The 17,671-nt window shown below is 40.2% G+C and overlaps 1 protein-coding gene across 2 annotated transcripts in view; it reads right to left on the reverse strand.

Annotated features, from left to right (window-relative positions):
- FRAS1 (Fraser extracellular matrix complex subunit 1) overlaps nucleotides 1-17,671 on the reverse strand; it is a gene marked incomplete at its 5' end in the record, with an annotated part of 457,295 nt that overhangs the window by 439,011 nt on the left and 613 nt on the right. For both annotated transcript variants that reach the window (XM_080673629.1, XM_080673630.1), the window contains one exon: nucleotides 11,079-11,110. In XM_080673629.1, the coding sequence (XP_080529755.1) occupies nucleotides 11,079-11,110 (32 nt within the window). The remainder of the gene's footprint in view (nucleotides 1-11,078; nucleotides 11,111-17,671) is intronic.

The following is a 17,671-nucleotide window of genomic DNA, read 5'->3' on the forward strand; positions in this document are numbered from 1 at the left end:
ATGTGGAAAAAGATTAAGACTTTGCCAGGAGAGAAAAGTAGAAGAAGAGCTATCAGGTCTGCTACTATATGACCTGGGGATATAATTGCTATCTTCTACACCTGGAGGTTGACCAATAAATATATCTGGAATATGGTAGGATCTCTACTACTACCATATACCTATGGCAAATATGAGAGAGAGAGAGAGGTTTCTTCTTAACCACTAATTCCAGGTTAGGTTTACTTCTATTCCTGTTCTCTGATCTCTTAGACCAAGTTCCTCCTGGATTATAGGGAAACTCAGCACAGCAAAAGCACCAAAGAATAAATATCCGTTTCTGTTAATAATTCTCTCCTGCTCACTATTACAAAACCATTTCAAGAATGTAAGGTAGGAGAATTGTGAAATCTGCTCTCCAAGGTAGACTCCTTCCTCTCCCCAGCACCTCCTCCACTTATTCAATTTTTCTTTAGAAGAAAGAAATGACATAAATTTAATAAATAACCAATCTTGGAAGCTATCAGAAAAGAACTCACAGGTCATGACCCAAACTCAAGCACCTCCTGGGTACTAACAATAAACTGTCTCTTACTATGATAGTTTTTCTCTCCTTTCCTCCTTCCTTTCATGTGGCTTATGAACTCTGGGAGCCTAAGAAATCATTGCTGAAAGGGACTTAGCTGGGATACCAGAGGTTATGCACTTATTTTACATAAAACTGCTCAGATTTTAAAATATGTATTTTGTGCCAATTTTATATTTAAGTGTCCCTTCACATCACAGAAGCAAAATGACATCCATATGAAATTTTCAAAACCAACTTTTTAAAAGATATTTGTCATTCAAATTCCCATGAAAACATAAGCTTAACTCATAATTGTCATTTGATATTTATATATTATCTTTTCCCGTAGAAAACACATGGCTTTAAAAAGTAAGTAAACTGTGACAAGATTATACCATAAATTGTCATAAATGAGTGACAGTTTTTTCTAGGAGATATATACATATGCATATATAAATGTACTATGTATAAAATAAACACATGTATTTATAAACAGACAAATGGTAAACAAAAATGAGGTACTAGGTTGTAAGGCAATTTGAAGCAAAAATGACACAATTTTTTTTAAAGTATGAGGAATGTATGTTCTGACTGAAAAATTGAGATATAAAATCATGCCTACCATAGTTTGAACAAATTAATATGGCTGCCAAGCTCAGTTGTATCTTCTAAATACAAAACAAAGCATAAGATATGTGTTTGTTAACTTAAACATCTGTTCCTACCACAAGAATATGAATAAGAATGAAAGCGCATATGGATTATTCATCAATAAAAGCACAAAATCTCTTACGTTATTCCTCTCACACAAGCATTCTAAGATATAAATTCCCAAAAGGAAGCTAGCACATCTGATTATGATGAACAATTTTAAAAATCCAGCAAGGAAAAAAAGAATAATCTGAATCACCTAGAGCCCAATTCTCACCACCTGGCCTCCAGGGGTACAAAATTGCTGCCTTTGAAGAGATGCAGGGGAGAAACTGGTCATTATACAGTCTGGAGATTCCCTCATCCTCTATACGGGCTTCCTTGGACAGAAACACACAGCTCTAACCTTCAGTACACACTAGTAAAAGCCCAAATCAGAAGGCCTCTTGGAAGTCATCTGCCATTTCTCATACTTGACTGTCCCATCTCCACTTTCATCCCTCTGGTTAAAGGAAGCTTATAACTTCCCAAGATTTATTCCAGCACCTAGCACAATGATGATGTGCTACTGGTTTTCCATAAATATATATATTTACCCCCGAATAATTACATTTAAATTAACAGTAGCTTCCCCACTTAAAAGCATATTATTCAGTATTTAAAAATAAATGAAGGACCAGAGGTATTAAAAAGTGATGAATTCTTGTTAAGCTATAACAAAAAAGAGCAATATCCTACAATACCCAATAGTGCTCTTAAAGGAAATTAAGAAATGGCTGGTTTTATTGCTTCCCCTCTGAGTATATCCACAGGATACCAAGTAATCCCTACTGCTGAGAAGTTTAGGGTGTTTAATAGTAGCCACTGACCGAGATTCACTACATGTTTAGTGGATCTTTGAGCACTTAATAGAGAAAGCTTCCAAATTTTTGTCATTTCTCTTCATCATAAAACCTCTTGAGCATGTTGGTGAATGCCAGCACAAATGCAAGTCAGGCATTTTCACTTCTGTGGGCTATCTCTTTTGTGTTAGCTTCAATAAAAGAAAGTAATGCTATATAGCACACCAATTTTTTTAAAAGAACAGCACTGAAGAGCTCTGTCTTCCTTAATCTTCCTTAAACTTAATAAACAAGGCTTATAGATTAGACCAGAGGTTCTCAACTTTTTTATGCAACAACATAAGCAGTGGATAACACTCCCACAAAATATCAGACTTTGACAAAGCACCAAAAGTATTTGGTAAAAATTATAATGGATGCAAATCAAAACCACAATGAGAAATCACCTCATATCTGTTAAGTTGTCTATTATTAAAGACAAAAGATAACAAGTGATGGTGAGGATGGTACAAGGGGAAAAGGAAACCCTTGTACACTGTTAGTGAGAATGGAAATCAGTAAAACTATATTGGAAAACAGTATGGACATTCCTTAAAAAAAAATAAAAATTGAACTACCATATATATCCCACTTCTGGATATATATTCAAAGGAAACTAAATCAATCCCACTCTGGATGTATATTCAAAGGAAATGAAATCAAGATCTTGAAGAGATAACTGCACTCCCATGGTAATTTCAGCATTATTCACAGTAGTCAACATACAGAAACAACCTAAATATCCATTAACAGATGAATGGTGTATATAAAATATATATAATGGAATATTACTCAGCCTTATAAAAGAACAAAATCCTGCCATCCCGAGGACATTATGCTACGTGAAATAAGCCAGATGCAGAAAAACAAATACTGCATGATCTCACTTATAGGTGGAATCTAAAATAGTTATAGAGCAGAGAATAGAATGCTAGTTTTCTGGGCCTAGGGGTAAGATAAAAGAAGGAGATGTTAGTCAAAGAGTACAAAGTTTCATTTATGCAAGATGAACAAGTTCTGGAGATCTAATGTACAATATCACTATAGTTAATAACACTATTGTACACTTGTACTTTGCTGAGAGGGTAGATCTTAAGTGTTCTTACCACCAATAAAGGAAGAAAGGAAGGAAGGAAGGAAGGAAGGAAGGAAGGAAGGAAGGAAGGAAGGAAGGAAATGGTAACTTAGTGATGTAGATGTTTATTAGCTTGATTGTGGTGATTATTTCAAAATGTATATGTATATCAAAACATCAAGTTGTTCAGCTTAAATATATACAATTTTTGTCAAATATATATATATAAGCCAAGCAACCAGAACGAATGGAACAACCGGAACGACTGGTCACTATGACACGCACTGCAGCCGGCCAACCGGCCCAATTGGGGGCGGGGCTGGCCAGCCAACCTCCCATGGCCCCTCCCCCAGGCCAGCCCCGCCCCTAATCGGCCCTCCAATCTGGGGCAGAGCCAGCCAGCCAACCTCCCATAGCCCCTCCCTCTGGCCAGCCCCAACCCCAATTGGCCCCCACCCACCTTGGGTGGGGTCAACCAACCTCCTGCGGGCCCTCCCCCCCCTGCTGGTCCCTCCCTCTGGCTGGCCGGACCTCACCCATGCACAAATTTGTGCACCCGGCCTCTAGTACCTCAATAAAGCTGGAAAAAATTTAATGAAATATGTAAGATTGTTTGCTGGTGAGGGCTCAGGTATAACTCCACCCCTTTTCTTTTTAATATATTTTTATTGATTTCAGAGAGGAAGGGAGAGAGAGGGCAAGAGAAACATCAATGCTGTGAGAGAATCATTGATCAGCTGCCTCACCCATGCCCCCTACTAGTGATTGAGCCTGCAACCCAGGCATGTGCCCTGACCGGAATTGAACCATGATCTCCTGATTCATAGGTCAATGTTCAACCACTGTGCCATACCAGCTGGGCTTCTTTTCTTTTCTTTTACTGATTTTAGAGAGAGAGGAAGGAAGGGAAAGAGAGAAACATTGGTGTTGTTCTACTTATTTTGCATTCGTTGGTTGAATCTTATATGTGCCCTGACCAGGGATCAAATCCAAAATCTTGGCACCCCCTTTCTTGTATTCAAGGAAACACATGGAGCAATATGAGGAGAGTGGTGATGTAACAGAGATGACTATTCCAATTATTTAAACTAATAATCAAATAGTAAATTCAGGTACTCTAACAAATTTGTTGCAACCTTCCTTACAACTGCTAACAACACCACAGTGAGCCTTCACCAGGGGTGAGAACCACCCATGAGACTATAATTCAAGTGTAAGTACTCGAGTGTGTGTTAAGAATTTTAAAGCTCTAAAGCTGCATGTCTAATATAGTAATCATGGGGCACATGTGGCTATTTAAATGTAAATTAATTTATTTTAAGCAAAATTTAACATTAGTTTCTCTGTGTCACTAGCCACATTTCAAGTACTCACTAAGCACATACAGGTCATGGCTCCCATCCTGGAAAGCCTCTATGGAACATTTCCATCAGCAGTGAAAAGTTCCATTGGATAGCACTGCACTGAGGAATCTTGGAGAGGACCTAATCTAACTCTCTCATCTTACAAATTTAGAAACTGAGACCTCATTTCATTCAAGCAATTTACTCAGTGCGGCACAGCTCGCAATTACAGAGCCAGGACCCAAACCAAGACAGGACCTGGGCTTTATCACTCAGCATTTCCACTCTGACACTGTGTTGCCAACTAGATGATATGAGCGGCTGGTTCCTTGCCAAGCACACTTCTGAAGTTCACACCCATACTTTTGGTTAATCTTCACATCAGCAGTATGAGGAACATAGCTCTCTGCATTAAATATCACATCTGAGGACTCACAGCAAGTATGCAGCACTACCGAGATTCCAATGCCGAAGTCTGGATCTTTCCAGTGTTATACCATGTATAGGAGACACTCCATGTGTTTAATTATCCTTGAAATTTATTTTTCTTTCAAGTGTGCTATACTTTAGTGTCTCATGATTCACTTTGCCAGCATCTGTGAGTAAAAGTATCCCAAGTAGGAAAATTCAAACTCTTGACACTTCTGGTCTAGGGAAGAAGTGTAGTTCTGTCCAAACTTTCTAATCATAACTACTTTATAGCAACAGTAACAGCAGCTAACCCTTACTGAGCATTGGAGATCACTTCGCACCGGGCTAAGGGCTTCCTGTTTATCTCCTTTAATCTTCACAACAACCCTGTGAAGTAAACAGCTCACCTCCATTTTACAGATGTAAAGACTGAGGTGAAGAGTCCATCCACCCCCAGGAAGAACCTAACAAAGGCATGTTTGCTTGTGGTGATGCCAAAATAAAGTGAAGTTCTTTTACTCAGACAATTGGAAAAGAATAGAAGACAGGTGAAAACTTTGATATACAACATGTATTTTCCTCTTCACATTCAATGCCCCAGTGACAAATGAACATATTAAGTACGTAGTTTTCCTCTGATGCATTTCTGATTTAACACAGTCACGCTCTCTCTTCCACAAGGGCTGACTTTTAAAAAAAAGTCCTGAGAGCCCAGAGGTGCAGGATATTGTAGGGTAGGAAAAATACCCCCAAGTAGAGTAGCCAGTGTTCCTCAAGGTATAGGACCTTCCTGGGTATTTTGAATGCCTTCAGGTAATTTCTGACTTGAGGCATGGAAAGAAAGGTAGTGAAGGTAGTGTTAAAGAAGGGAGAAGAGAGACAGCTGAAGTCATTACATACATGATAGTTTCAGGTGGCTTGGAACCAAATAATCCAGAATGTCACCGCTAGACCACTGAGCTGTCAAAAGTTGGGAAACACAATATATTGTCGGGAATGTGTCAGTGTGTGTGTGTGTGTGTGTGTGTGTGTGTGTGTGTGTGAGATCATACATTTTTTTAAGATGAAGTGACCCCCTAAATGTTTCTGCCTGGTATGTGAATCTCATACACACTAGCACAGCCGAGCCTCAGCGAAGAGAAAAGGGGTTAGCCAGGGACAGCTGGCTTTTGCAGGTCAGGACAGAGACTGGCAGAGACAACTGCATGGCAGGTGCAGCAGGGAGGGGGTGGGCACACAGGACTGAAGGTGAAATAAGCTAGCTGTGTTCAGAGACAACAAGCAGGCTGGCTTGGCAGTGAGAAACAGTATGCTCAGTGAAATGGCGTCAGAGCCAGAACTGAGTTTGAACCCTCTCTTCCTCCAGCACTGACTAACTGTGTAATTTTGGATAAGTGTTTCAGACTTCCTGAGCATCGGTTTCCTTATCTGTAAAGACAAAATCTATCTCCTGAGACTGTGGAGAGTATGAAATGCATAGTACATGCTTAATAACTATCCCTGACTCTTCTCCTTATTCTTGGTTGGTAAAGAGGAATGTGTCAGGGTGGAAAAGCACATGCTAGCACTCAGGGGTGGGCAAACTTTTTGACTCGAGGGCCACAATGGGTTCTTAAACTGGACCGGAGGGCCGGAACAAAAGCATGGATGGAGTGTTTGTGTGAACTAATATAAATTCAAAGTAAAGGAGCGGAGGGGAGAGCAAGAGAACCGGATAGAACAGCCGGATCCAGCCCGCGGGCCATAGTTTGCCCACGGCTGTCTAGGTGCTGCCTCTGGGCATCTTCCACATTATCTTCTTACTCTACAAAAACACTCTAGGAGAGGCTTTATTTATCCTCATTTCAGAGATGAGGTGAAAGAGATTCGGGCCGGCCATGTAGCTGGCTCAAGGTCACTGAGCTGGTCTTTAGCAGCGGAGGAAGAAGTGAAACATGGGGGCCATGAATGTCCCACTATATGTGGCAGCTTCCTAGGCAACTGAAAAGTTATCAGTGGAAGGAAGCCTCACAAGACAGGTTGAGAATTGGCAACTAGCAGCCAGGGCCTAGATCAGTGTACTGATTTGCCTGGTATTTTTTATGGAATTCTTCCAGGTAAAGCTGATGCTTTGCCATTTTCACAGACCTACTCTCCATTCTGGTTACTCACCTGAGAAATGAATGAAGCTCAAAAATTTCATCTTCTTGCCACCCTTTCATCACCTATAACATAGAAAGTTTGGACTACATGCTCTCTGAAGTCATTCCTAGTTCTAAAATGCCTGTGGGAGAAATTACAAGGCTTGGTACAAGGACACCACACCACCATCCTCATAGCCAGCTCCCAACTGAGTAGAAATCCTCTCACTCACCAAGTTGTTTAATCAGAGAATCCTAAAATAATATATAAATGCTCTTAAATTCTTTATTTTAATTCAAAAAAATATAAATGTGCCTTCACTGCATTTCACTGACATATGCCTTTCTTCAAGACCAGTTCACATGGAAAGAGAGCAGCAATGAATTATGTAGACAATTAACTATCTCCAAAATGCATCATCTCCATTTCCAGTGTGAAGTTCCTTAAAATGGTTGCAAATAAATTCAAATGCAGAATCTCTCTGGATTTTTGTGTTTTTCCCCAATCTTTTGCTGTTGTTTCTCTCACACTTAATTTGACAGCAAACTTTTAGTGACTCACCTCTATGGAGTCTTTTTAAAGTGTTCAACATAGTTTCCCTAGAAACAAGAATGCTATTTCTTTTCACATTCACATTTCAGCAGTTCAACTAAACTGTAAGTCAGATTTTGTCATTCTAGTCAAGCTCCTCTGATGACTCACACACTTACTGAAATGACATGTGCTCTGCCCAGCTCTCTAACTTCATCTCCTGCCATCCTCCCCCTTGGTCATGTGCTCCAGTCACTCTGACTTCCACACACTTCTTCAAATGGACAAGCATACTTCATACTTGCTGTTCTCCCATTCTCTGGAATTCTCTTCCCTTGGATAGATAGGAAGCTAGCTCTTATAATCAGGTCTTTATTCAAATGTCACCTTCTTAGTGAAGACTTCCCTATCATCCTATTTCAAGTAGCCATCCTTGCCCCATTCAGCCTTTTCTACCATATATTGTTTTTCTCCATAGCACTTATCTGGCATAGTATATATTTTATTCATTAGAATTTGAGCTTCATGAGAGCAAGGATTTTGTTTGTTTGTTCACTGATGCATTCTTAATGCTTAGAATAGCGGGTACATTTGTCACTCAATAAATGTTTGTTTAATAATAATCTTCAATACACTAACAAAAATGAGAATAATTTATAGGGAGTCAACAGTAGAGTAGATAAAGCCAAGAATCATATCAGCGAGTTGGAATATAAGGAAGCAAAAAATACTCAGAACAGAAAAAAAAAAATATGAGGATAGTGTAAGGAGCCTCTAGGACAACTTCAAGAGTACCAACATTTGCATCATGGGGGTATCCAAAGAAGAAGAGAAAGAGCAAGAAATTGAAAGCCTATTTAAAAAATAATGACAAAAACTTCCCTAACTTGGTGATAAATCCAGGAAGCACAGAGAGTCCCAAACAAGATAACTCCAAAGAGACCCACACCAAGACACATCATAATTAAAATGCCAAATGTTAAAGACAAAGAGAGAATCTTAAAAGCAGCAAGAGAAAAGCAGTTAATTACCAATTAAGGGAGTTCCCATAAGACTTCGAGCTGATTTCTCAACAGAAACTTTCCAAACCGGAAGGGACTGGCAAGAAATATTCAAAGTGATGAAAAGCAAGGACCTACAACCAACATTACTTTACCCAGCAAAGCTATCATTTATAATCAAAGGACAGATAAAGAGCTTCCCAGACAAGAAAAGCTAAAGGCATTCACCACCACCAAACCAGTATTATATGAAATGTTAAAGAGTATTCTTTAAGAAGAAGGAAAAAGATAAAAAATATGAACAATAAAATGGCAATAAATACATATCTAGCAACAATTGAATCTAAAAAACAAAATAACATGGAAAGAGAGCAGCAATGAATTATGCAGACAATTAACTATCTCCAAAATGCATCATCTCCATTTCCAGTGTGAAGTTCTTTAAAATGGACAGAACAGAAACAGACTAGTAGATATAGAGAACATTTTGAAGGCTGTCAGATGGAAGTGGGATTGAGAGAATGGATGAAAAATGTGAAGGGATTAAGAAGTACAAATGGGTTGTTACAGAACAGTCATGGGGATGCAAAGTACAGCATAGGGAATATAGTCAATAATATTCTAATAGCTACATATGGTGACAGATGGGTGCAAGATTTATCAAGATGATCACTTAGTAAGTTATGTAATGTCTAATCACTGGAGTTTACACCTGAAATTAATCTAATATTGTATGTCAACTATAATTGAAAAATTAAAAATGATTTAAAAATAACGTTTGTGATTGCAGTAAGTATATTGCCTTTCTGATTGAATTGCATAACTACAATAATAAGTACATCAGGCTTGAGGAGGTTTAGGAACAAACATAGCAGAGTCTTGGTAAACCAAGAAGCCAACCAGAAGGGTCAAGATTGTGCTGATGCACTAGAGCACAGACTACTAGACCTGGGCAGCCATGAACCTTGGGATCAGCCAGGGCGTGAAAGAGGGGAGCAAGATCATCTGTTAAATACAAATGGACTAGACAGCCTCTACTTTATCTTGATCAAATTGACCTCTCCAAGTACTTGATGCTTTCATATTCAAATGCACAGTAACACACAACAACGTCAAATATACAAGATAGTCTAGTCACTTTTCTTCAGATAAAAGCAGAACGACAGAAAAAAGATGGGTTGTTTTTAATAGTCAATTACCTTTAGCAAATCTCTTAATCTTTCTCTCATCCTTGGTTCTTTGTTTAAAAGGGGGAAGGTGTAAACTAATGTGTGGCTTGCTGATTTCACTGGTCTACTGTAAGTATCAGGTGGATCAATAGCTATGAAAATATATTGAAAAATTATGAAACACTCTATACAATAAGCAATTTTCTTTGTATTAACATGGATAACTGACTTGTCTATAATAGCTACTATAGCTCCCCAAAACTGATGATGTACTTTAAAGCACACTGATTTTAAAATGAATCCTAAAATGTATTAAAGAATAAACAGAAGGAAAAGTAGGTTTTTAAGGGTATGAAATGAGAAAGAGAGGAAAATGGCTTTCTCCTGATTCTTCAATAGAGAAACATAAGGAAGAAAAACATCCCATAAATCTCCAGTTACTATATTACATAAAGTTCAGATTCAAGAATATTACTGTAAACACCTACAATTATCTGGACTCCTAGATATTTCAGAAATTTCTCATCTATTTCAACACCACAAGGATAATCCAAGATGACTTATTAATATCACACATGTCAACAGCAAGTTGTGATGGAAATGAGCAAACCCGTTCCAACCATTTCAGTTCTGTTTTTATTACAGCATTTATTAAACCAGAATAAAAAAGTGGTGAAGAATGACTTGTCACACCATTTATTAGAGTTGATGGAGCATAGACAGTTTTTTCAATAAGGCTTTAACACACTGTTATGCACCATAGTACATTATTAATGAAAAGAAATGCATGAGATTTGCCTCAGCTTTTCCCCCAAGTCATCCTGACTTTAAATTCAAAATCAATTCTACTCTATATGGCAAAGTTTCAGCAATAAAATGTTAATTTGTTTGTTGTTTACCAAATCTTAAATTTATAATTCAAAGCAACAGTCAAGGGTCCTCCACATTGCACTCAATTTAATAATCATACCTTTTTTTGGAGAGGGTTCAAGAGAAGAGGCAAATGCAACAGGAAGATAAACAAATTGTGCCCTAGTGCATATCTGACAAGAGAACGGGATCTAATTTTCTTTCTGATTGAAAAAACACAAACGACAGCCGTGGAATGCAAATTGTGCAGAGTGTTTATACTTCTCTTCCAATACCTGAGTATCCAAATGGAACTAATTCACTCTGAAAAAGGTACTAAGTAATTGAGTATGATTGTGCCAGGATGAGGGATAATCCTCAAACTTCGAAGGAAAATAAACATATTTCAGATTGACAGGGTCACCTCACTCACTCAATAACCTCAGTCAAGCATTTTACATTCAAAAGAAATAAGCCAAAAATATTAAGAATGACCTACCGCCAACAAGGAACCCTGATAGACACAAGCACCTGTGGAGAAAACAAAATAAGAATTAAAAGGGATGCATAGCAAGCCAACTGGCACTGCCCTGGCAGACTTACGGAAATATTGTGTCTATATGCATCATAATCAGCAAACTGCACTTCCCAAAATCTTAAGAACTTGAGCATCCTGACCCTGGGGGAAATAACCTCATATACCAAAATAAGATTTCTTGTATATACATGAGAAAAAGCATCATTAATATTTAGTATTGAGTTTTAAAATAAATGCATTTATAATGACATGCTATAATTACAGTGTCTATTTTCATTTGTGATAAATCAGCAAAGCCTCCATAATCCAGTCCCAATTGACTTATCCAGGCTTCTCTGCCACTCTTGGCTAACACAAGTTCTCCAGTCCAACTCAAGAGGCCAACTTAGGATCCTGTGATAATGCTTTCATATTTCAATGCCTTTGCTCATCTGTGTTACCTGCAGAAGATGCATTTGGTCTACTCAAGTTCATCGAACATGATCCCATCTCCTTCATGAAGCTTTCCAGTCCATAGGATTATGCCCTTTCTCCTTTGAGCTCACAGCACTTTGTGCCTACATCAACGGTTTGTAAATTCATTCTTGTGTACTTCCCTGTGACAGCCTTGCTAAGGATGTGGAAGTGTTGTATCTACCCCCACAGATTTGCTTCTGTTAGAAAATAAGGCTGAATTTAAATGGGACAGCCTATATATTCTGAATAACTAGTGTATCATAAAATAAATCTTTTCTAAGTTTTATATTTGAAAACAATGTGAAATTACAACATTAATTAACAAAAACATACACATACATTCCCAACCCATTTTTGAACAGCACAATAGGTGTTGCTTTAATCTAGGAACATGTGGGTAGTGTGCTAACAGCTACTCTCTCAGAAACTGAGGCTGCACAGAGACTGGATTAGCAGAAGCACAGCTTCACACCATGCCACACTTGGTGTTCAAAGAGGGAAGGAAACATTTTAATTTTACTACAGTGCTTGGCCTTCAACAGATCAACCAAAAATATTAACCAGGAAAGGACTGGTCTATCTTATCCACTAATAATGGAATTAAGAACAATCTTCAAAAAAAAAGAGATTGCTATTTACACTTAGCGTTTGAATCAAAGATCTCTGTGGGCAAATTTACTGAAATAACTTTTGTGCCCTTGACATTCAAATAAGAATAACTCGAGATAAAAACCTTGAGTCCAACTGACTTATTTTTCTTTAAGAAACCCTGTTCCTGCCCTGACCGGTTTGGCTCAGTGGATAGAGCGTTGGCCTGCGGACTGAGGGGTCCCGGGTTCGATTCCGGTCAAGGGCATGTACCTTGGTTGCGGGCACATCCCCAGTGGGGGGTGTGCAAGAGGCAGCTGATTGATGTTTCTCTCTCACTGATGTTTCTGGCTCTCTATCCCTCTCCCTTCCTCTCTGTAAAAATCAATAAAATATATTTTAAAAAAAAACCCTGTTCCTAAGAATTAGTATTTTAGTCTATGGTATTCATTAAAAAGGATAAATATTCATATATGATATATATATGTACACACAGTGGGGCAAAAGTAGATTTACAGTTGTGAGTATGCAAAACAGAGTTTATTATTGTATTATTACTTATTGATTATTGTATTATTTTCCATATGAACAACTACAAACCTACTTTGGTCCCACCCTATATTTAAAATAATCATACATAGCTCAAATAAATATATATCAAGACAACTACATTTCTAAATTAAATGGATATATTTAATTACTTCTGATGTTTAAAAATAAACATAAAGATCATCACTTAGGCACAATTTAACAAAATTTAACCTTTAGAATAAACAACAAAATTTAACCATTAGAATGAGACTATCCTCAAATAATTTCATTGCCCTCCTCCATAGCATTACTTTACACAAGCCAGTATCTTTTCAAAGCTCCAAAAGAAATCAAGTATCTGAAGAAGTATTCAGGTACCCACATCAAAGTCCACTTCTGGAAGTTTTAGGTGGATGCTATAAACTCACTATAACATAAAAAAAAAATAAAGCAGCATTGACTGTGTGCCACCACATAGACATTTGGTTAAGCCAAACATCTGCTAGAGACTCAAGTCAAAAATGGTGTGTAAGTGCTGGTAAATTCCATCATTAGGAAAGGGAAATAACTCAATGTGGGTCGCTCCATGATGTACAATTCCAAAAGAATAAGCTTTGCCCTCTGAGGGCTTTCCTAAACCAGAACAGCTTTCCCCGGAAGGCAGCTGCACAAATGAGTCTCCATTAACACAGCTTCCAAAACCTCATTTCTACTCTCTAGAGAAAATAAAGCATTCCAGTGATGCCCAGTCCTATCAAACATTTATCACTACCCATGGCCAGATGCAGTCCTCCAAGCAAGCATATTTCTCCCACACTAGCACATGCTTCACACCCAGCAGCAGATGAAGTTGGGAGGCTTGCTGGTGTTGGCTGCTGGGGGCAGCTTCGGGTTCTGACCTAGTGCACAGGCCTTTTCCAACATCGATCAACTCATATAATGTGGAAAACAAAATTACTCACTCCACTCATCACTTTCTTTCTTAAGGAGTACTGGAATGATTGCAGCTCTATCTGAGGTTTACATTTATGACTTTACTAGAGGCCCAGTGCATGAAAATTCATGCACTGGAAGGGGGATCCGGCCTGACCCCTCTCACAGTCTGGGAGCCTTCAGGGGCGGGAAGCAACCCAGTGATCAGGGGAAGGTAATGCCCCCATCACACCTCTGCTGCTGCCACTGCCAGCAGCGCAGGCCTCGGCCAGCCTTGGTTACCTGAGCTTGGGTGGCCCTGGGCGGCTGGGCAGCTGCCACCCAAAACTTGCCTGCGCCTCGGGCTGGCCCTAGATGGCTAGGGGGCTGAGGGCAGGTCCAGCCGCACTGTGCGCCTACCACCCACCCCACTTCCCTCCCCCCCAGCAGGGCAGAAAGGACTGGGGGACTCCAGCGGGGCTGAGGGGACTGGGCACCGCCATCTTGTGGCTATGGGCGCCGCTGTCTTTGTGACGGTGTGATGGTCAATTTGCATATAGGATTTGAACTTCAAAGGAAATTCCTCAAGGTGACTTCTGACAGATGGTGTTCATCTAGAAGGAGAAACAGACCTTCTTCAAGGGAAAACAAGAAAAATCAGACAACAGGAGCTGGAGTTCTCTGGCCAAGATCTTTGCCAGTGTCAGGGCATCGAATACAGCTGAGATGCTAGCTGATTTAATTTCTAGCACCCTGTGAGGAAGCGCATGAAGTTTTGCAGGAGGAAGTGATCATATGCGCCAAGAAGGAAGCTGAGCTCCTGAGATCTTCCTCCCAGGTGGTTGGCTCCTTTCTTGCAAGTTTCATAGGCAAAATGTTACTTCATATCATTTAAATAAGAAAGTGTCTGCTTTTAAGCCCTTTTGCACATTATAATGTACTCCTCTATAGAATCTAAAGTTTACAGATAAAATTTGAGCTATAATTTGCACCAGTATTATTCACTATAGAAACTGAACCTGGTAAACTAAGTAAGTTAGAGAAGTCAAATCCAAACAAAAGTCAGACCCATTAGTTCAGAGAACAGATATGACCATAAGATATGAAGAGACTTGGAGAGCATGGTGTCACAAAAATATGACTCCTTAGGAACAAGCAGCCACAAGTTGCCATTTAAATGTTTGAGCTTTATGTTGTGTTACAGTTCAACACATGGCTTGTACACTGTGGAAGAGTTAAAGCAGATCCATTTTCTAGAGTGACAGGACTATCCACATCCTGTTTATTATCAATCAGGATTCAGATCAATTAATAAAGTAGTTAAGATGAAAATGGGCCAACTGTTCTTGAACTATTCTAAGATTTGGCACAGGGCTCCAACTTTGCCAGTGGAAGTCCCCTCCCCTCTCCTGGAAGCTTTATGATTACTTGTGCCTGAGCAAAATTGAGTGATATTGCCACTCAAGTCCACAACAGTGAATGCAGATGGCTGAGCCCTCACTAAATAAGGAATATGTGGTGGATAACACCCAAAATCCAATCCCCAGAGAAGAAATGTAATATGATGGAATCAAGACCCTATGACTATTCAACACCTCTCTATTTCTACTAGCAGGTGGCTGCCAAAGCCAAAAGATGCAAAGTTGCAATTATTCAATATTGGGAAACCCACCATAGACCAGTGTTCACATACCCCTACTGCTACTTTATGGAATTGATGATTTCTGGATATTTAAATTCCTAAGGGCAGGTTTATTATTTTATGTTTGTAACCCCCTAACAGAAATAACCTCACACATAAGCTCTCAATAAAGATTTGTAGAATAAAAATTAAAAAAATGAAGAGACTATTTTTCCCAGCCAATGCCTTCTCTTCCTTAATACTGAGTTTTAAGCATTGAATCTTACACAGAAGAAACTCTCCAGCCAAGAGTAGAAGCAAACATGCTGGTACACCATTGAATAAAACACACTATCAACTGATCCTTTTCACTGCATTCTATTAATGACATTTAAGGGAAAGCCTGGAAGATTGTGGGATTGGTGGAAGTCACGTGGGGAGTGATGGGACACAGGCTAGAATTCAGTTCTCTTAACCACCAATTAAGTAGTCTTTTCCTACCGCCAAGCCAACATGTTCTATCGTGTAAGTTCACAGGACTTCCCCATCAATATAACTCAAGATGCACTTCTCCAGAAAATTCCATGGCAGAACTAGTCAGATTCAAAAAGCAGCCATGTTTGCTAGAAGTGTCTCTGTAACATCTTAATTTTATATAGTTCTCAAACCATAGTAGTTTGTCAGATGGCAATATAAGACAATGTAAATTATCTGTGCCAATAATTCATTTTTCTCTTAATAATTAAAATAAAATTCAGATTGAGAAAGTTGCAACTGACCACAGAGTAAGACAGCAAATATTGATCCCCCCCCCGCAATACTGGATGATTAGCAAAAGTATTTTAGAACTATCACTTGTCCAACTCTGCATTTGGTAAGACAGGTAACCACAACCCAAAGAAGTTAGGTGATTCATTCAAAGTCATAGGGAAGCTTATGGGGGAAGCCAGTCCATCTTAGTTCAAAAGAATATGATTTGGCAATACTTGTTCATCTAACCAATATTTTTAAGCAACTACTGTATAGTAGGAGCTGAGTTGGAGGTATAAGAATAACTAGGACTCATCCTAAGCCCTCAGTTAAGTGAGGAAGATGGAAACCAGGCCTTTATCAATAGCTAAAGGCCCCGTGCACAAAATTCATACACTGGGGGTGGGGTGGGGGGGGGTCCCATCTGCACCCTCTGGCAGTCTGGGACCCCTCAGGGGATATCTGCCTGCTGGCTTTGGGCTTTGGAAGAATAGCTCCCTTGCGCCCTGCACTCGTCCTCCCCCTTCAAAAGTTTCTTAAACTTTGCCCAATATATCAACCAGTCTTCCAAAGATTGAACCCTGCAGGCTCTTAATAATAATGGCTTTTGTAATTCAAAAGATTTGGTTTTGTAAAACTGACTCATTCCAACTGCCCTCTGGTGAGCTATCTGGGAAAGATAGCACGTTTTTCTGCACTGCTGGGATGTGACTCTGAATAAGACACTGTCACCACCAAATGAAAACGTAATTTTACTAAGTCTCGAGTTCTGATTTGGGTGGCCTGGATCGATTCTCCCATCTGGGTTTATCATCATCATTAAGCCCTATAAGTTTTATTTTTTTAAAGAGTGCACATACACACGCACATATATAATACAGACATGTTTCTACAGGTTTGCCCTGTTTGAAGGAAGGCTGCACAGGCCTCAGACGTGCTTTTCACGGGGAAAGAACACGTTTGACAAACTTCCTGGGAGGGTGCGGGCCGGCAGTACCTTTATCCATGGAAAGTCCTCACAGCTCTGCATGGACTTCCAAGGCTATGCCACTTTGTCCCGGGAAACTAGCAAGGAAAAGGCACCTGCCCTGGTGGCTGGAGGTCGACCCGAGGCAGGGCTTTGTCCTCCCGGGGGCCAGCCGCCGTCCCTAGTCCCGCGCCGGGGCTCAGCACCCGGGAGCCGCCCCCACGCGGCACCAGGACTGAGAAGGCGCCCCGCCGCGCCCCGCCCCGCGCACGCCGCCGCCCAGGCTGCGGCTCTGATTCGCGGCCGGGCAGGTGAACTCTTCCTCCCGCAGCTGGATGAATAATGAATGGAGCCGAGAGGGGAGGCCGAGCGCTGAGGAATAAGCCGTCTTCCTTCCAGCCCGCCGGCCCCCTTCCCCCTCCCTGCGCGCCAGCGAGGCGACTTTCCCGGCTCCTCCGAGCAGGTGGGAGCTGGGGACGCCTCGCGTCCCCGGGCCCGCCATCCCACGACCCCCAAGATCTTGATTTACTTATTGATTCATTTATTTCCCTGCGCCCAGATTGCTTTTGCTATCATGGCGACAACAATTCCCACAGCCTCCTTTCTCTCCCGCAGCGCCGGGTGTTCTGGAAGAAAAGTAGGAGGCAGGGGGCTAAGTACGAGCATTAGGCTCAACTCATTAACCACTTCTTGTCCAGGCAGGAACCCCCTGCTTCTCCGCGCTGGGAA

This window comes from Plecotus auritus, assembly GCF_963455305.1.
Source record: "Plecotus auritus genome assembly, chromosome: 1".
Classification (NCBI taxonomy): Eukaryota; Metazoa; Chordata; class Mammalia; order Chiroptera; family Vespertilionidae; genus Plecotus; species Plecotus auritus.